At 43.5% G+C, this 21,166-nt stretch overlaps 1 protein-coding gene across 6 annotated transcripts in view; it reads right to left on the bottom strand.

Annotated features, from left to right (window-relative positions):
- JADE3 (jade family PHD finger 3) overlaps positions 1-21,166 on the bottom strand; it is an 84,529-nt gene that overhangs the window by 30,471 nt on the left and 32,892 nt on the right. For all 6 annotated transcript variants that reach the window (XM_084618909.1, XM_084618912.1, XM_084618913.1 and 3 more), the window contains 2 exons: positions 11,855-11,914; positions 9,927-10,009 (listed from right to left, as the gene is read on the bottom strand). In XM_084618909.1, the coding sequence (XP_084475035.1) occupies positions 9,927-10,009; positions 11,855-11,903 (132 nt within the window). In that variant the 5' untranslated portion in view covers positions 11,904-11,914. The remainder of the gene's footprint in view (positions 1-9,926; positions 10,010-11,854; positions 11,915-21,166) is intronic.

The following is a 21,166-nucleotide window of genomic DNA, read 5'->3' as shown; positions in this document are numbered from 1 at the left end:
GGTCATGTCTCATTAATGGACTATCTTTTGTAAAGCATGTCCCTAACTGTTATTCTAGTTAAGCACGTCCCTAACTGAAAGAAAGGGCAAGCTCAGAATCATTAGTATTTTTATTTATTTTAGTAAAGAAAATATACAGAATATTCTAACCAGAGACACAAATACGAGTCAACTCAACTGGAAACAGAAGTAGCTGCTATGCTGATGTGGTTTTTCAAGGAGCCATTTTACTAGACAAAAACAACCAACCAACAACAAAAATCTACATTAGAAAGTGTCAGCTAGAAGACTGGGGAAAACAAGGCTGTGTTTATGCTCCACTAACATGCGCTTTCATAACACTTCACATGCTCAAATCACAGTACACACTTTGTTGTATATTCTCCATATAGATGAGAACTATAGAATTCCTCCCATCTTTTCTGCTAACCTTGCCTTTTCATTAGCCTGTCCTTCTCACAAAGCTGCTCCACAACCATGGTCTGTGATCCCTTGTATCTGGCTAGTCACCCTAGGTAGCCTTATAGGAATGAGTTCTCCAGTATCACTATAGGGAAAAGCCACAACGCAGCTCTGCAAGTGCTTCAGCAGCCCCCAGTTTAGTGGTTCATTTGATATTCTATGCATGAAACAAAGATTACAATATAGCATAACATCCTGAAAGGTTGCTTAATGCCAAAGGCAAATCTATGCCTTTTATTCTTAAATAGACAAATTCTTGTCTTGCCTAACTACTGAAGGTAATAAACACAGTTGTCTGCCTCTTAAGTCTCCTGAAAGAGGAGATGATCTTATTTATAAACACACATGCCCACAATTTGCTATTGTAGCACACAAGTTTAAAATTACAGTATTTAGAAACAGATCAGTGTGTTACTGGACAAAAAAATCCCATAGTCATACCCAGAGCACCGTTTGACAGAAGTGAAATTAGTAAAAGAATGAAAGTTTGTAAGGACTCAAAGCACGAAGGGAGGGATTTTAGTCCTGCTTTACATGCAAACCTCAATGAAACCTTAGCTCAGGGGTCCCCAAATTTTTGATCTCACGCCTCCCCTTACCCCTGAGCCAGGGCCAGGAGCAGGGTCGCAGCGGAGCCACCCATAGTTAAGGTTGCTGGACACTTCTCGTTATAGACCCTGTTGTCAGTTGCTTATAAAAAAAAATATGGACTGAAGTTTTTGATGCTAGGTACTTGCGCCAGAGGCTTGATTTATTTATTTTAAAGTTTCAGCGGTTTCTCAGAATGGGGTTAGGGAAAATACATTTGCTTGTGTAAAAAATTTAGTACACCTATCTGAAGCTCTTACATTTCCACATTTTGGAGTAGGGATTTGAAATTTGTTAAGAGGGAACTGCTCTGGTATAAGGGTTGTGCCTTTTACCATCCCAGTGAAAGTTTTCCCATGTCTGTCCAAGTTATAAGACTCTGAAAATTAGTTTGCACATTACTCCTGGGGGAATTCTGTGCCACTGTGCAACGCAGAATGTTGCAGAAATTAACATTGTGCATGCAAAATTTCCTTTCCCCCCACAGAGGGCTTCAGTGCTGCTGGCTGCCACTAGGGGCCACTGGACTTAGAGCCCAGCTCACACACAGAAGACATTGCTGGGGGGAGGAGGAAGGAGCTGGAGAGTTACCAGCAGCTGCAGTTCCCCACATGCCTTGAAAGGAGAGGGCCGCGCACGCGCAGGAAACTCCGTGCAACCCTGGGACTGAGCATCAGGCTGTTTCTCCCTCTGGATCCCTGAGCTCTGAGGCATGGGGCGGGGCAGGGTGTGTGTGTCTGGGCTGGCCCTGCAGCTGGGCTGTGGGGAGGAGGGGTTGTGGGTGTCTGGCCCCCCGGCTGGGCTCGGAGGGGTAGACAGAAAACAGGAAACTGGCTTGTCACAGGGGTTTCTTTAACTCTCTACTCCTGGGGGAAATTTTGCATTTCTCTGTAATGTTGCAGACATTCTTGCTGACAGGCATTTTGAAATAAATTACCAAAATAATTCAAACTGGCGTGATTATGTAGTGTGATTTTGACAAATAAAGTTTGCAGAATTTTAAATGTTGTACACAGAATTTTTTTTTTTAAATGAAGAATTCCCCTAGGAATAGCACATGCTCAGAGACTTGTTAGCTACATTCTCCAAAAGTTCCACCTGTACTAAGCATGCACGGTCCCCTGACAGCACATATGTGAGGAATGAACTGCACATGAGACAACCCACAAAGCAAATGAGTATGCTCAATCCTAGGGCTATAGGAGGAGCAAGACTTTCTCTGCACCTGCTCCTTCCAGTAGTGGGGAATTCACTGCGCTGGCAGGCACCAGTATTGAAACAATAGCTTCCAAGATTATTCAGCACGCAAGAGAGACTGGCACCTAGGCATTGAGGAGGAAGAGAAAACAGCAGCCACACTGGAATGTAGAAGGGTAAGAAACAAGTAGGGGGACATGAGGAAGAGAACAAAGAGGCTGGGGAGGAAGAGGGGCTGAAGTCCAACTACTAAAAGCACATTCCCCTACAGAACCTTTTGTAAAATTATGTGCTTAGTGATCATTGCCACACCCAAGGACCAAAGTCCATCATGGGGTTAAATCCAGCATAGCAGGTGCATAACCTAGGATATAATTTTCAGCAGAGATTTTGCAGCTGAAACCAAGCACCAATTCATGTCCACCTCTATCCACCGCTGCCTGACCGTTGGACAATCCCACAGGATAAGCATCAAGGTTCCTTTTTCTTTGTTACAGTGCCAACAAAGAGGATATGGCCTTTATCTTGTGTAACCTCTGTGGCATCCAATACATTTTGAGTAAAATTGTTTGTTGCATCAAGCAAAGCCTGAGACAGAGGCATTTTTAACATTAATAATATGCTCTGCCACCTAGATTCTTCTAAGGACTCAAATCTCCTTCCTGAACTTTCACAAAAGTCTAAATCAATGGAATTTCTCTTCATTAACAAAATATACACAGTGGACATGGGCCTGGGAAGTTTATGAAGCATTTCTAAGGTACCCACTAGTTCTGAGGTCTCTGGGCCAAACTGATATTTCAGCAAGTGTCTTAGTTGTAACTACTGCCACTCCACTGAGGGTAGCAGGTCATAACATTGCTTTAGCATTAGGAAAGGGACAGCCCTCAACACTGACTGACTATCTGGGAAATCCAAAGGATGCCTCTGCCCAGCCAGTTCTTCCAAATTATAATTCTGTTCCCAATTTGCAACTCTGAGTTGCCTCAAATAGGTGTTTTTGACAGCAAGGATGAAATTGATCCCTCTTAGGATAGCCCAGATCTGTATCTCAGCCTCCACTGAAGGCACCTTATTTTCCTCCATTGGGCAAAAAGAACTGCAGAGACCCACTGGGGAAATTGGATGCATTAATGCACATTCAGTTTCCACCCACGTAGATATAAAGATGTTGTCAAATTGGTTCTACCACGTTATCTGTGAACTGATGAAAGCATAATAGTAATTATGTAGGTTTGGGAGCCCAACCCACCCGCCTCACGCCTTGCATACAGGGAATTGGAGGTTGGTTTGTCAAAAAAAAAAAAAAAAAAAAAAAACCACCACACACACACAATAATCCTGGGTGTTGACCAGGGCCGCACAGGAAGGCTCTAACAATGTTATTAAACCTTTTAAAATAAGATGGAGGAATTTACACAAAATAATTATAACAGTCTCCATATTATTCACCATCCCATTACTTGAGTATCAATACTTTGTTTTTGATCACAGCTGCATCCTGAGCAGAAGTCTTCACTGAGTTACTTAAGCCCAGGTTGCTTTCCTGAATTAATGAACTTAAGCTGGAACCCTGTAAAGTATACAATTTAAGTTTTTTCCTTCAGTGTGCATTAATTTGCTTTTATCAACATTTAATTTAATATGCCATCACACTGCCCATTCATACACGGAACACACAAGAGGTTTGTAAGTTCTCAACAGAATCATGCCCAACTTCTCATTCAGGATCTGATCTTGCAAGGTGCACAAACCCTTGCAGACAATGATCAGCAGCTTGCAAGGTCAGGCCCTATGATTTCATGTGGCAGGTAATTCTCCCAATATCACTCTACATAAAAGCTTCATACATCCAGGTTATAAAACTGGGTACCTTGCATGAAAAGAGCAAAGGTTGGTATGGCATCAAAGCATCTCAGCGTATTATAGTCAGATATGTCCATACGAAATACTATGAGTAAATTTAATGCCCTCGTGGCCAAGATAGAATCCCCTCTGCAGGCAGTTTTGGCCAAGAAAAGGTTTGTCCAGGAATGCAGCAGGCAAACTCCTTTCCACCCCAAAGGCACCTGTTCCAAACCCCGGGGAGTAAACACACACCGGAATAGTACAAAGAATATAGGAAAGGGAAATATTTATTTACAGAGGGATGAATGAAAGGGAAAAAAAACACAAGGGGGGGAGAATATAGGTGGAGCAGTGAAACAGCATTACATTCAACACGAGGTTCCACAGTCCCAGTGGTACCACAATACGAAAGGACAGACACTGAGCAATGTGTCTACACTAAGAGTTCTGGGCAAAGTTCCAATCTGGCAGTGAATCTCAGGTGCTCCTCGTCATCTCTGGTGCCAGTAAACTTTCCCCAACAAACCCCTCTGTTGCCCACTTCTGCCACTCTCTGAAAATCCACAAAGTGACAACCTCCCACTTCGCTAGCTACAGCTTCCCTTCTTATTCCCAATGCAAAGTTACCAGCTCTAGTACTCTCAGCTCCATACAGCTCTGAGCAACAGATATACTGGGTCCAGCTCTGGTTTGTCTTTCTTGGGTGATCCCTCCCTGGCACAGTGCTCCTCCTGTCCTTGGGCATCTGCGGTCAGCCGCTTGGTCCCTCCAGGCAAGTTCTTGACTGCTTATGTGAGGGCCTGCATACTGTACCTCTCTTGCTTGGAGCTACTGACACCTTAAGCTAAGGAGGAAGAAGGAAGGAAGGAAGGAGTGTGTCTGTGCGTGTTCATTTACTATATGTTCCATTCTATGCATCCGATGAAGTGAGCTGTAGCTCACGAAAGCTTACGCTCTAATAAATTTGTTAGTCTTTAAGGTGCCACAAGTACTCCTTTTCTTCTTGACACACCTCTGTTGCTCTCCTTCTCTCCACTCCACTGGAACAACCAGCACTCCCTCTCTCTCAGGGAGAAAATTTTAAAGGGGCCATGCGCTCTAAACCCCAAGGGGGCTACATAAGCAAAGAAGGGAAGATGTGAAGCCAGCATTTCTATGTGAGGAGAGTTAAAATAGTATGGAAGCCCTGTTTGAAGACTGCAACCTGAACTCTGTGTTCCTTAAAATTCCAAGGGGGAGATTTTCCCAGGAATTAAAGGAGCACAAGTCCGAGTGACTATCAGTGGAACTCATGCTTCTAAATCCCTTAGGCACTTTTGGAAAATCTCCCCCTTGGAAAAGGAGCATTCACTCTACTGCAACCTTAACAAAAAGTTATTCAAAGCAACCTCTAAAGCTAACTGGTGGAAAAAAAAAGGTCTTGGCCCAACAGCTACTGTATTACTTTAATATCATGAAAACAGCTAAAGTTTTAACTTATAAAACTCCAAAGGTGGGGGTGGAAGGAGGAGAGAACACTTAAGTTTAGAAATTTGGAGACCTAGCAAACCAAGACTTTGTGTAAGAAACACAAAGGGGGAAGGGGAGGGGGCGACGTAGAGGTTAATGGTAATTGGGACAAAATACAATATGGTTTTACAAAAGGTAGGCCCTGCCAGACCAACCTGCTCTCCTTTGAGGAGGAGGAGACAACAGGTCATACTGAAAGGAACTGTGAGGCTAGAGAGAGGTTACTAGTGGAGTTCCTCAGGGATCAGTCTTGGGACCTGTCTTATTTAATATGTTTATTAATGACTTGGCACAAGAAGTGGGAGTATTTTAATGAAATTTGCAGATGACACGAAACTGAGATGCACTGCCAATACAGAGGATATCGTACAAGATTTGGATGAGTTTGTAAACTGAAGCGATAAAAATGGGATGAAATTTAACAGTGCAAAGTCATGCACTCAGGGACTAACAAGAATTTTTGCTATAATCTGGGGATTTATCAGTTGGAAGTGACAGACAGGAGAAAGACCTTGGTATATTTGTTGAATACGGGATGACTGAGCTGCCAGTGCAATGCAGCCGTGAAAAAGGCTTATGCAGTCCTAGGATACATCAGGCAAGGCATATCCTGTAGAGACAGGGAAGTGTTAGTATTATACAAGGCACTGGTGAGACTGCATCTGGAATATTGTGCGCAATTCTGGTCTCCCATGTCTAAGAAAGATGAACTCAAACTGGAACAGGTGCAGAGAAGGACTATTAGGATGATCAGAGGAACGGAAAACCTACCTTATGAGAAGAGACTCCAAGAGCTTGGTTTGTTTAGCCTAACCAAAAGAAGGCTAAGAGGAGGTATGACTGCTCTCTATAAATACATCAGAGGGTAAATAAGTCCTCTCCCTTCCTGGTATTTAAGTGAAGCGCCAATGTTGACACAAGAAAAAAAATTTAATATAAACTGGTTATCGGTAAGTTTAGACTTGAAATTAGATGACAGTTTCTAACAAGGAGTGAAGTTCTTCAACAGCCTTCAAGGTCAATAGTGGGGGCAAATCAATCAATCAATAAATATCAAACTGTCTTGAAGACTGAGCTTGATAAATTATGGTATGATAAGACTGCCTCCAGTGGCATGCAGCCAATCTGCAACAGCTAGTAGCAAATATGTCCAGTGGCCAGTAATGGGACACAGCTCTGAGTGACTACAGGTCTAACTGACCGCCATATTTGGGGTCAGGAAGAAATTTTCCCCTGGGTCAGACTGGTAGAGACCCTGGGGGTTTTTCGCCTTCCTCTGCAGCATGAGGCATGGGTCACTCACAGCTTTAAACTAATGTAAATGGCAGATTCTCTGTAACTTGAAGTCTTTAAATCATGATTTGAAGACTTCAGTAACTCAGCCAGCAGTTAGGGGTCTATTTCAGGCGTGAGTGGGTGAGGTTCTGTAGCCTGCATTGTTCAGGAGGTCAGACTAGATGATCATGATGGTTCCTTCTGGCCTTTAAGTCGATGAGACAACTGAAAGTCACATGCATAGAGAGAAAGGGGTAAAGGGTTGAGGCTGGACCCAAGCAGTTTAGTAATGTTCCCTTAAGAAGGGTTTTAAAAAAGAAATTAAAAATCAGGACATTCTTCTACAAGAAAATTGTATTTTTTGACATTAAGTTTGTTTTTCTGTTTTGTTTTTTTTAAGTTCAAGTTGCAAGTGTCCTTTTAAACACTGTAGCAGGAAAGCAGGATTTCAAGCACTATTAAAATAGTTGGTCTGATGAAGTTCAAAGACACTTAATTCTTTTTCATCAGAGTACACTCTAGTTTCATTGAAAAAGGAGATTCATACTTGGAAGATGGTTTGGTTTGCCAGTAAGACTGAGTGCATGTTTTGGGGCTAAAGATACGTACTCACAGTAAAGAGACAGAAAATGTAACGTGTAAAGGAAACTAAAGTATGAGAGAGACATGCCTAATTTTATCTTCCAATAGCTATTACATACAGCTATACATTTGATGAGTCTTCATACTGATTGTTGTTCATATGTCCATGCGTATAAAGACGGGTGGAAGGGAGCTGAAGCGAAAATAGGAGATAGGAGAAGATAGGAGAGTCCCTCTGCAGGGAGACATGGGAGAGCCACAGCTTAAGGAACATGGGGATCTGGGTGGGAAGAGCATGCCTATGTAAAGGGATGATGCTACAGAATATTTAAAATAGTGGCAGACATTAATATTCTCATTAATTGCAGTTCATATTTGCCTTTCTGGTACGAAGGCTGAATCACTGTACAGAGAAAATCCTTAAGAAGATTTCGGTGGTTAAAACTAGAATCTAAGCATATTATTGAAGAGTGCGATTTCATAAGGAAACATTTTACCAAAAAGGACAGACTTTTCCTTGGCAGTGCAAATGACAGGCCACTGCATATACCATTGATCAATCTTCCCCCATGCTTTAGAACACTTGTTCAGTTTCTCTTAAAACATATACTAACAGTGGGGAACTTAATTAACACTTGCTAAAACTAACTTTGGGAGAACAAGATACACATTTTAGACACTGCCCTTTGCCACCAAACCAAATACATTAAGCCAGTAAGCAGCATTTAATTAAGGGACTTCCACCTGCTCTTGAATTCTCACAAGGACAGGCAAACTTGTCCATTCACAAAATGTAGTCAGCATTTCATTGTGTGCACTCCCCCGCAAACAGAGGAATTTTGCTACATACATTTTCCTGGATGAACCCAGTCTAGCTATTTATACAACTCCCATCACAGCAGGTGGCTAAAAAGCCTATCATTTTGTACAGCATACATTTTTACCTTAAGCCATGAATCTCTGGTTTAAATTCTAAAGAATCAAAACATTTTCCCCATGCTGTCAGTTCACACTTCCCTCAGCTATCAATAGTCACACTGGCACACATGGGCATTTGTGGTTTTTCAGGGGGGGTTTTGGGAAGGGATTAAGGAGGGGTGGACGTGGCACAAGATTGGCAACAAGTAAATAGAAAAATAGTTCCCTCAGGGAATGATTAGTTTACTTCAGACCCTAAGAAAGAATGTCAGACTTCATAATGCTCCCAAACGGGAAAGCGGACCATCAGGGGCTAAGCCCCACATATAGTGGCAGAGCGGTCACAGTAAATACTTGTAGGATGACTGATATACTGCATCATCACTTGTGGGCTACTGTGCCTGAAGCTGCTCTAGCCTCTGGCAATCACTGTAGCCTGGTCCTCCAGCATGCAGGCCTCAGGTGACAGTAGGGTGATCAGATGTCTTGATATTATCAGGACCATCCGGATATTAGAGTCTTTGTCGTATATAGGCAACCTATTACTCCCTCCTCCATCCCGATTTTTCACACTTGCTATCTCTTCATCCTACGTAACAGAGGGAGAAAGCAGAGACCAGGGAATACAGGCTTCTATGGTGTCAATTCTCTTCAGCCCTACAGAGGGCTCCCTACTGTGTATGCTCCTGCTTCTCCAGGTCCAATCATTGGTAGAAAGTGGAGATTTGAGTTAGGGAATAGAGTCCTGAGCCAGATAGGAGAGGGAAGAGCTGTGTCTCTAAAGATAGATTTTCTCACCTGCAGAGGCTGGGTACATGTGTGTGCAATGGAGTGTGGCACGTCCTGATACTGGGGAAGTAGGGTGAGAGGTTAAGAAAGCGGGCATGTACTCAGCCCATAGGCATAGATGTTCGATATTCCTGAGAAGGTGAGAGATGGGCTGGAGGGAGCTGAGTGGTCTTAGGGAGGTTCTCAGCCAGCAGGGGGATGGACTAGGTTGACATGGTCAAGCACAGGGGAGTGGAACCAATTGGTGACAGGCATGTAGAAAGGGTGAGGCAGCAAGGGGACATGGCAGAGTTAAGAGCTAGATTTGAAGAGATGAGGCTGGAATTAAGAAAACCGTAAGGCAATGACAGAGTAAATACAGTCCTTTCCTATCCTGCCCTTTGAAGTGTCCCCATGTTTCATTCTGAAGAGGGCACCCCTGCTCCTTAACAGCCAGCCTTATACCCCCCCGCAAAACTCACCAAAGTGTCTGTATTTCACTTTCCAAATAGGATCAGCCTTCAAGGGAGAAGATCATGTGGGTCACCTTCTTCTCTGCAGCCCCACCAATCATTTTGGACCCCAACCACCACTACTTCCATACTACTATCCAAACATCCTGTCTGTGGACTGGGAGCATGCAGTTTCATTCGAGAGATTTTACAGTTAACACAATCACCCCTCTCCCCCCAAACCCATAGTTCAAAGCTTAGAGACAAAAAATATACATTACAAAATAATCAGATTACCACAATCTAAACTTTTACCATTGTTCTCACCTCAGCAGGTTTCTTTTGTTCATTTGCTGGAGTTTTTGATTTGCTCCTATATTTGGAACAAGAGGAAAAAGAAGTGGAAGGACCTATTTAAAAAAAAAAAAATACAAGAGTTTAGTTGTAACCCATTGAATTTCACATAATTCCTCAATATATTGCAAGGCACTATAGACTTGAATCATCTTTCTGGGTCAGCTGTACCCAAACAGGAACTTTCATGAAGTCTGTAATCCAACCACAGTCTCTTCTCAATACGTGTAGTTTCAGAAAGAATAAGTGAAAGCATGATCAGAATATTCCCTGCTCTGCCTGATACACACCAGGTAAGAGCAGAGAGGACACGATTATGCAGATTCCTTCCCTTTCCACCAGCAATGTTCCCTCTAATTTTTTACGTCCAAGTGCGGAATCAATTTTGCTATGTGCACCAATATGGAAGTGATGTGTGCTGGGGATGTGGCCGAGGGGTTCGGAGTGTGAGAGGGGGCTTAGGGCTAGGGTGCAGAGGGTAAGGGCACTGTCGAGGGGTGCAGGCTCCTGGGTGTGGCTGGGGATGAGGAGATTGGGGTACAGGAGGGGCTCAGGGCTAGGGCAAAGGGTTGAGGCTGGGGTGTGGACTCTGGGGTAGGGCTGAGGCAGAGGGTTGTGATGCGAGCTCTGGGGTGGGACCAGAGATGAGGGGTTTGGAGTGCAGGCTCCCCCGGGGCTGCAGTGGGGAGAGGACTACACCCAGCCCTCTCTCGCCACAGCAGCAGCTCAGGGCTGGGGGAGGGGCACCTCTCCTCTCCCCAACAGCTCCGCCAGGGCCAGGCCAGGGAAGGGGCACCTCTCCCCACCTGCACAGCCCTTGAGAGCCTGCTGCGTAGCAACGCAGCTTACAAGGAACTTAGTTTTACACCCAATGCAGGCAATATTGGAGGGAGTAAGAGTGCAGGAGGACTGAGGGAGACTAGTTTAATGCCATCTTGATTCTCTAAAGTGCAGAGATGCACAAATATCACTGTCACTGCACTGCCAAGTTTTTAAGAAGATACTGGGTCAATATGTGATGCAATATATCATGCCTGTGTGACTCAAATGCAACATCAGCTGTTAATACTGTCAGATTTATGTCATGCTTAACAAAAACAGATCAGTCACTGCTCTGAAGAGTTTACACAATTTGATCCAGGGCCTCTAGACCCACAACTCAGTATCTTGAAGGGAAAGACAAAAATATAAACCAAAAGTGTGCCAAGAAAATTAAGACAAAAGCTTAAGACATTTGGTAGACATCTTTTCCATTTAGATCTCAATCCTCACGCTGATCTTTATGGGCAGAATCCTGAACCCCCGTGGAGCCCAACTGCCATTTATATAAATGCTAAAAAGGATGTCCCATTCATCTCTAGGCACACTTAACAGAAGTGTAAAAACACATCCTAAGCGAAGTGTTTTCAGATACCCAACTACACATACCTTCTCCCACAAACAGTTCTCTACCCCTACAATTAAAATTTTTCCACTGAGGCTCTGCACAGGCTAGACCAATCATTCATATGGATCAGCTTACAGACTTTGGGTGCTCTCTCTCACACTCGCGCACACACACACACACACACACACTTCAAAAATATATATATTTCTGACTACACCCAATTTTCCTCAAGAGCGCATGCTCTCCTGCATTATGGAATTTTCTCTAAAAGTACACATTACGTTCAAATTCTGCACAAGATTCAAATTCTCTTCCTGAAATTATCAGGTTTTGTAATTTCATTTCTTCTGATGATAGATTTCAGTATTTTGAATTTTGGAGAAAGCAAAAAAGGAAAGGAAATCAAACTTGTTTAAAAAAAAAAAAAAAAAGGATAAAACAGTTTGCCCTCAAGCCACAGGAGGAAACCATAAGGGGGCGATAGACCAAGGGAAGATTAATGCATACTACTTACTCTCATTGTCTGAACTGTCACTGGTGCTTAGATGCCTGTGGCGTTTCATCCTGACGCATCCTAAAGACAGAAAGAAAGTTGATACCATCCATTCTACCAGGCAATCAAAGGACTTGCTTACACACTTCCCCGCAGTTTGGACTATGGGGGTGTGAATAGCAGCACATACCAAGCTGCTGCACTGTAACTTCTCCATTGATGCTGCGGGCGCAAACTTTAAGAAGTTCCTAATTTGCCTCAATTACTCCTGTTTTAAAATGCTTACATTAATGAAAAATAGGAACCTTTTAGTTCACATCTGCAACATTCACACAGGGGAGTTACCATGCAGCACTTTGGTGCACACTGCTATTCACACGAACATAATCCAAACTGTGGGGCAGTGCAGACATGTCCAAAGTCTCTGTGGATCCTGCTGGTTCACAGCAGGCTAGTCACACACAAAGCAGGATTTCTCTGAAGAGTTTTCTCAAGTTAATGTAAATACCTGGAGATCTAGCAATAGTTAATCACAAACAAAATGTAGTGGCCAGGCACACACAGCTCTATTTATGAGATTTAATATCCTCAGAGTTAATCACAAACAAAATGTCTCCTTTAAACTTTTTTTTTTTTTTTAGAAGTTCAACCCGCTCAACATTGGTTGTTTTCTATATCCCATCTGCTCAGCTAAAGGAAGAGTTGCCATGGTGGCAGTTGCTAGTGGAGTGGGCAGAAGCACAGAAATAAGATGGCAATAGAATAAGACAGGGAGATAAGTGAAAAAAGAAAAAAAAGAAAAAAAGACGGTTGTGTGAACATGTAAGGGTACATTTTAAATTGAGGGTATTCAGACAACACTGAAGAATAGTAATTTAAATAGTCAGACTAGAGCTTTATTTAAAAGAAAAGCTTATATACCAGAAGTGCACTTTCAAGAGTCTGAAAAGTGACAGCGTCAATAACAATTCTATGACTGCATCATTGGTTTCATAAGCCAACATTTTTTAGGTTTCTATTTTAAAAAAGTTTAGAAGACAAGCAGAAAGAGGAAGGAAAATTTGAGCCAAAAGAAAGAATCATTTAAAATATCTGATATGCCAATCAAAAAAAAGTGTCAGCATAAATCCAAATACATTTTTACAGGTCTACGTGCCCCAGTGACAGTGTAATAAAAAATTGATAGTTGCCTAATTAAAGTGATAGCCTTCTCACAAAATTAAGGGATCTTGGACATCTAAACAGGCTATCTGCACCTCTCTATCCCAACTCCTCACCATGCTTTACTGAAAGGCAGCAGTACCACATTAAAGTGTTTGCTGTACCAGAATTGCTTGTCCATACCATAAGCTTACTTTATTAGATGAAAACTTCCTTCCTACAAAAACTGCTAAAAAAAAGACTAGCACATTTTGTATTAAACACTTATCAATGGTTCTTGAAAGTACCCAAAGCCCATGGGATAAACAGGATTTCTAGTACAGGGAGCCTTTCAGAAAGCTTTGAATTTCAGTGGAATCGTTAAATTACTCAAAATCTCCACTGGTTTTCAGTTTAAGGGCTTTGTAGTGAAAAGGGTGTGGCCTCCTTCCAAGCATGACAGGCAGGGATGGCCACTTACACCCTGATGGGTGAAGCCAGGCAAGCCATGCCCGCACCACCGGAATAAGGAGAGTGGTACAGGAAGTATAAAAGGCTGACCCTGCAGCTCAGTCGGGCTGGAGCTGCCAAGGGAGACAGATACTTCTCCCCTACTGCTGGAGCGGGATGCCAAGGAGGACCTCTGCTGTCCCAAGGACTTGTCTGAGCTTCCAGAGTGCCCCACCATTCCAGACATCAAGATGCTGCTGGAACTACCATTGGCGGTGTATCCGGGAAGATAGAGGACAACCCTTGGATGCAGGTACACCCCAAGGGAAGGAAAAGAAGTAGCCCAGGGACAGCTGACAGTAGTCCAGCTGCAGTGCTGCCTGACAACAGGTCAGCGTGTTGCAGCTGGATTCCCCACTGACCCAGCAGCAAAACACCCTGCCACTATTCGGGCCCTGGGCTGGGAGCCGGGTGGGCCCGGGTTCTCCTACCACCCTACCTTACACCAGGAGGCCTGTGTTAGTTTACTGTCCACAAGAGCTAGGATGCTAGATTAATTGCTCTGCCCTGCCCGCAGGCCAGAACCTTAAGACTGCTTGGTGTCCACCCTGCCTGAGACTAGACTATTCACTGGTCTGCCAGAGCCCTAGACTATTTGGAGCTCCCCCTTGCCTAAGGGCTTGCGCCCCAGAGCCTGATGACTGCTCAGCCCCACTCAGAGGGCCTGGACACCCAAGACAGCTAATTTCCCATTGTTCCAGACGTAGCGGAATGAGACAACACGGGGGGCACTGACTCCCTCCGAGATTGACAGGGAGGGGACCGCCAGGCATTTTTACAGGCTTGAATTTACGGAATATAATCTTAATAGCAAATATATATTTAAAGAATACCTTTGATGTCCTTCCTCTAGAGAGAAAGATTTTTCCCCTTAAGTTCTCGGTTTATAAAAACTGCATTACTAAAGTTAAGACTTCAAAATTCTTTGTGCGAGGACACCTACTCTACTGAAGTCTTTTTTGGCTGAGGTGGCATTTGTGTAAGTTTGTGCAGGAGACAATGTTGCCAAGTTTGTTTTAATACACGCTAAAGTAAAATAGCTGCTATCAAGGTTAATGTAATGTGTACAATGGGTAATATAATCCTAAACAAAACTGAATTACGAACTGAACTATACAAGAAAAGAAAAACAACCACCACATCTATGGCTATTTTAGTCTTAACTTGGCCCTTACTATGCAAGATTCATCTGAAGCTAATAACTCAAATAGCGACTTCCCACACTGAAGCAGAAACAAAGCAGCCACACCCCAGCCAAGCTTATGTCCCAACAGGAAAGCTTCCTCACATTTTCCAGCCATGCAGAATTTCAAACTACACATAGAGAAACTAAGCATAGAGTGGACTAGCATCAGACCAATGAACTGTTATGTGAATCCTTTTAGGCATGAGAATCTCAAGAACTCCAAAAGTGTTAGAGTTGGAGGGGTTCCAGTTTAAATAAGTTTCTGGGGCAGCATGTTTGTCGCGGTATTAGTCTTAGACCTTGTCTACACTGCAACTTTCTCGCTCAGGGGCGTGAAAAAACACCCCCCCGAGTGCTGCAAGTTTCAGCGCTGTAACGTGGCAGCATAGACTGCACTCCCACACGGGGAGCTACTCCCCTCGTGGCAGTGCGGCGACTACACGGCCACGTTTAAAGTGCTGCCGCAGCATTAACATTTAACATTTAACAGTGAAGACGTGCCCTTAGGGTTAGCTGTTGGGTGTTGGCGATGTGATAGGGAAGACCAAGGTAGGAATCAGCAACAGCTAAGACTGGAGTTTAAGGTTTGACCAACAAAGCCCTAAATGTCTTGGCACTCACCTGCCTAAGAGCTCGCATGTCATCTCATGCCATACTGTAGCAGACAAAATCACCAGACATGCTCAAGCTGAAGTCCCCTCAGTATAAAAAGGCTGGCTTTCTCTACAACAGGGTACTCTCCTGGCTTTGAAGCTTGCTCCCCCTTGGTTTGAAATAGCTCTAACCTGTTGACTTTCTGGATATGTTGCAAAGGGGGACACTGCTGCAAGGCTAATTCTTGTGTGTGCATAAGGTATTATTCCTCATTTGCCTTTTAATAGATGGTTTGAGTGGTTGCTGCTGGTTTTGTTTTTATAGTCAGTTGAGCTTTTTAAACAATTGCTAAAGGTGCTGAAAGTTTGGGATCAGTTACAAATCTACAGTTACACAGTGATAGAATTGCCTTGTTAGGTGCTATGAACTCAACTGTTTAAAGAGTGCAACATAAACGTTTGCCTGAAGGGGTTAAACATGTCAAGGGACAGCACTATAATAGAAATACGACAAAGCCTAGATTGGTGAGTCTGCATTTGGCAAAGATAGTTGGTAGACAGGAGATGCCAAATTTAATTATGGCTTATACACAGAGATATGAGCTGGAATGGCAAACATAATAGCTACTTTCATTTACAGATATAGAGAAAGGAAAGAAAACAGCTAAGCTCTAAAGTGCTTAGCACAACTATGAAAACAATTCCATAGTTAAAATGGTTTTTTTTTTTAAACCTATTAATTAGGTTTCTTGGAACTTTCTTACAATAGCTCAGACAGTGGATTTACACCTCTGTTCCAGCCTGTAGAGGGGAACCAGAAGGCTAATGATGTTATAGAAGAGTAAGCTTTCATCCCAAAAATGTGGTGGTCTCATCTTGCCATGTAAGTCTTCTGGATACTACCCTTAGTCCACCAGGAAAAGGGTCCCAGAGTCACACACTCTTTAGGATTCAATTAAGTATGGTTCTCGAGATCTAAAAATAAGTAACTTCTGGGGGGCAGGCTGGGAGAACAGCTTAGCCACTTCCCCATCTATGTAGAAAACAAAAGGGTCCCTCCACTAAACAAAAAAACCCTGCAACTCTCCTCATAAAAAAACAGCTGCCAAGAACCTTGTCTTTAGAGTAAGGAACCAAATGGGAACCCAAGTTTCAAACGGCTGGATTTATCCAATCTTTCAACAGCAGGCTAAAATTCCATGAACAAAGGACGCAATATGTCAGCAGATCTAAAAAGAAATCCAGAAAACCCAATGCTTCCCAATCCCCTTGAAAAGAAACTGAGTCAGATCCTTTACTACTGAATACCTCGTTCTCAGATGCAAGGAAATTAATGTTAGGATATAGATATTCAGGCCTGTCTGTAAAGGCCTATACTCTAAGAATTTAGGTGTATTCTTATCACTTGGCTAGTTCCAGAGGTATAAAATAAAGAATCAAAACCACTGTCTGCCAGTGTAAGGGCCTTCTCTTACTGTGACAGTTTGTGACCCTGTGCTTAGGCTCAGGCATTTGGCTAAGCAGCAGAGGCAGCCATAAACTGGGAAGCGAACAGTCACATCCTCACATTCCAAACTAGTCACATTGAAATAAGGTGCTATTGGGCTGTTAAGCACTATCAGGACAGGATTGTATTCCTATCACCTCCAGAGAAAGGGAAGTGCCTAGAAAATGTAAAAGGAAACTTAGTTTGATAGCATCCTGTCTGGCAAGAAGAAAAGGAGTACTTGTGGCACCTTAGAGACTAACCAATTTATTAGAGCATAAGCTTTCGTGAGCTACAGCTCACTTCTGGTCTGGCAAGAACTCACTTATCAATAGCTGGGATGTGAAATCCTCACTTCTGTATTGTCTTGTCATTGTAGTTCCCACTTTGCTATTGTTTGTCTGTATAATCTGTCTGATTCTGTGATTGTTCCTGTCTGCTGTATAATTAATTTTGCTGGGTGTAAACTAATTAAGGTGGTGGGATATAATTGGTTACATAATCATGTTACAATATGTTAGGATTGGTTAGTTAAATTTCAGGAAAATGATTGGTTAAGGTATAGCTAAGCAGAACTCAAGTTTTACTATATAATCTGTAGTCAATGAGGAAGTGACTGGGGGTGGTTGGGGGTGGGCATGGGCATGTGGGTGTGGGAAATGGGAGCAGGGAATGGGGGTAAGAAAATTGGAATCATGTTTTGCTAAAGGGGGAAATGGGAACAGGGAATGGGAGTAAGGAAGTTGGAATCATGTTTGGCTAAGGGCAGGAATGGGAACAGGGACACAGGTCTAAGGCTCTGTGGTGTCAGAGCTGGGAAGGAGGACACTAAGGAAGGAAACTGGAATCATGCTTGCTGGAAGTTCACCCCAATAAACATCGAATTGTTTGCACCTTTGGACTTCGGGTATTGTTGCTCTCTGTTCATGCGAGAAGGACCAGGGAAGTAAGTGGGTGAAGGAATAAGCCCCCTAACAATTAACTCAACCCCTTTGCAAGGCCCTCCTGAAAAGAAAGTTCATTCATACCTGAATATGACAATGCATTAGAGGTTTTCCTCTCTAGACTAACCCACAAATGTCCTCTGAGTATGGTACACTGAAAATAGGTTTCAGAGTAACAGCCGTGTTAGTCTGTATTCGCAAAAAGAAAAGGAGTACTTGTGGCACCTTGGGAGACTAACCAATTTATTTGAGCATGAGCTTTCGTGAGCTACAGCTCATTTCCAGAACAGACAAGTAAAAGAGGATTTCCTATCATAGGCACCCCATTTCTCATCCATCATCTCCTGGAGAGATTTATGTACTTTGAGAACTTTGCCTAGCTTCTTAGTGCTAGCAAAGATCAGATCTGCCCATGGAGATCCTCAGCCTTCAGGACACAGCAGATATTTTCTTTTACTAGTGTCACTGAGCTGACTTATTTCAACAAGGCCAAATTCAGGGAAGTTTTATCTTCATCATTCCCAGATTCCATCAGGGGTATTACAGGCTGTCAAAAGTGTAAGACACTACTTCCAAAGGCCTGTGGTAAGCAATTCTAAGTGCCCACTATAGCCCTCACGACACCTGAAAGGACTTGCTTTTATTAAGCCTGAGTAGAGGCTATTGCTTTCCAGAACATCTATGCAAGAACTGCGATCACCCATCAGGCCCGGATCGTTCTTGGCAGGGAGCAACTGAGTTTGGAAAGGAGACAGCTGCTAAAGGGTAATCCCCATGGATCACCCACCATGGGAACCTATTTGGAGTCAATCTGAGCCCTCAGAAATTCCTCCATTTGCCAAAGATATTTAATAGATTTGAGAATATGAGAACTCATCCTACAGCAGGGGTGGGCAAACTTTTTGGGCCAAGGGCCACATCTGGGTGGGGAAACTGTATGCAGGGCCGGGGAAGAGGGTTGGGGTGCGGGAGGGGGTTCGGTGTGCAGGAATGGGCTCAGGGCAAGGGACTGGGCCAAAGGAGGGGTGCGACAGGGGGTTCAGGGCATGGAGCTGGGGTCCAGGAGGGGTCAAAGGTGCAGGCAGGGAGTTGGGGGGACAGGAGGAAGGAGGGGTTCGGGCTCCGGCCCAGCACCACTCACCTAAAGTGGCTCCAGGGTGGTAGCAGCACGCACCGGGGCCAGGGCAGGCTCCCTGCCTGCCCACCCGCCCTGGCCCCATGCCGCGCCGCTCTGGGAAGTGGTTGGAACCACATCCCTGTGCGGTCCCTGGAGGAGGGGGGGGGGCGCCCACAGGGCTCCATGTGCTGCACTTGCCATGCCTCCAGGTACCTCCCCCAAAGCTCCCATTGGCTGTGGTTCCCCGTTCCCAGCCAATAGGAGCTGCGGGTGGCAGTGCCTGGAGGCAAGTGCAATGCACAAAGCCCTCTGCCTCGGCCATCCCCCTTGGGCCCCAGGGATGTGGTGCTGGCTGCTTCTGAGAGCAGCGCGGGGCCTGCAACACCATAAGGGTGACAATCCCACAGGCTGGATCCAAATTGGATCCAGCCCACGGGCCATAGTTTGCCCACCCCTGTCCTACAGGATGGTCAGGAAGAGAAAGCAATACTGATAAAGCACCAGTGGAGTCAGATCTCCATTTTCTTGAGTATCTCAGAAATAGCCAGGGTTTCCTCTGAAGGAAGTGGGCAGAAACATCTTGAAGAGAAGCACTAGACAGTGAGTGGGAGGATAGTGGAGCAGCTGGGTCCTCAAGCGTAGTAGGAACACGTAGTATTGAAATCCTACCCAAAGGACATAAATCCTGTAAGAACAGGTGTGGGTTCAGCATGCTGATATACCCAGTGGTAGCTGATGTCTCATGACCAGGCTGTTCTACTGCTGGAAGCCCAGTACGTTAAAGGATCAGATGTGAGAGCCAATGTCACAAGACTAGGCAAGCCGTATTATATAGAACTACAAAATAGCTCCAAGTATTTAACTTGAAATTTTTATGCTTTGTAGGAAGGAATCAGTCACCAAATGGAAATAGCTAGAATGCCCAAATACGTGGGCTACATCTACAAAAGGCCTCGCACCCTATGCCAGAAGGCAGTGTTGGAGAAAGCAGTTATATTGGTGTCACACAGTCTGGGAATTCATGCATGATTGGTAATCTCCAAAAAGGGAAGATGCTGTTACTACTTCTTTTAATTATTCATTTTATAGAACTCCTGAGAGAAGGATAAATTCTGATTCTACCTGACACAAGTAGCAATATATTCAATAATCAAGGGTCAGAAATAAAATGAAACTCAGTAGGTTCTTACTCAGCAACTAAATCTAAAGCAGTTCCAATTCTGATGCAACACTCACGTGACAGAGCTCTGTCAGGTCATTACTTGATCGCAGATGAAGACTTAGTTTAGGTGAGACTGCTCACGTAAGTACTAACACTAGTAAGTTACCATATGCTCTGCACTGAGATTCTAATTCTAGAAGCACTAACTACAAACTAGGAAAGAACAAGCATGCACTAGTTAAACCAATAAGACACAGCAGACAAATTCAAAAGGTACCTCCTTCTCTGCTGCACACACAAAATTCTATGAAAAAAATATCCCCCCAATACTGCAAGTTATTAGAGTAGCTACTGGTGAATAAATGATGAGAGGGAGACAACGCAAGATCAGGAAGAAGAACAAATAAGAGGTTAAACACTTGCAAATTATACATCTTGCTATCAAGCTGGAGATAACATGGATAACAGATGCCAAGTGAGTATGTATGCATGCATGCATGTCTCTCCCACCTCCCTGTATCTGGTCACATTGCTTATGTTTTTGCACTCTTCAGCATCACAGATACATTTTATGGCAGAAAAGCAATGATTGCAATCCAGGAGGAGAAGATAATATCCAAAAAAGAAGAAACCAGAAAAACATACAATATTTAGGACTAAAAAAAGGGACGCACTTTTTGCGCTGATATAACTACTATAACTTCCAGTCTATGGAACTCACTCACCAAAAACAATTGCTATGTTTTTGTACGGTCAAACAACAAAACAAAACAAAAACAAAACCAACTATCACGACATTATTCTAAATCTCAAATCATTAAATAAAAACACTTAGGCACACCAACAACTCCCCTTAGAGACGTTTCAGCTTTACTTTAATGCAGGTTACTGTAAACAAAAAGCTTCCTACTGTAATGCTTCAAAAAGACACAATTTGCTGCAAATCACAGGGACTAGCAGTCAACATGTTGTAGCTGCTGCACCTAAATACAGTGACAACAGGAGGGTTAATAAGAGCTCTGAAAAATAGGATGATAAAGAAGTTAAATACAAACATGCATTTTTTTAAAAATAAACTAAATACAAAACACAGAAGCTGGTCATGTCCCCGATGCGGCCCACATTCACATTTACAGCTGAGTCTGACTCAGATTCCAGCTCGTTGATATAGCTTTAAATTGTAATCTGGAAGGCT

This window comes from Lepidochelys olivacea, assembly GCF_965140295.1.
Source record: "Lepidochelys olivacea isolate rLepOli2 genome assembly, chromosome: 1".
NCBI classification, from domain to species: Eukaryota; Metazoa; Chordata; order Testudines; family Cheloniidae; genus Lepidochelys; species Lepidochelys olivacea.
Note: the sequence above shows the minus strand (reverse complement) of the source record. Positions and strands in the feature narration are given on the sequence as shown.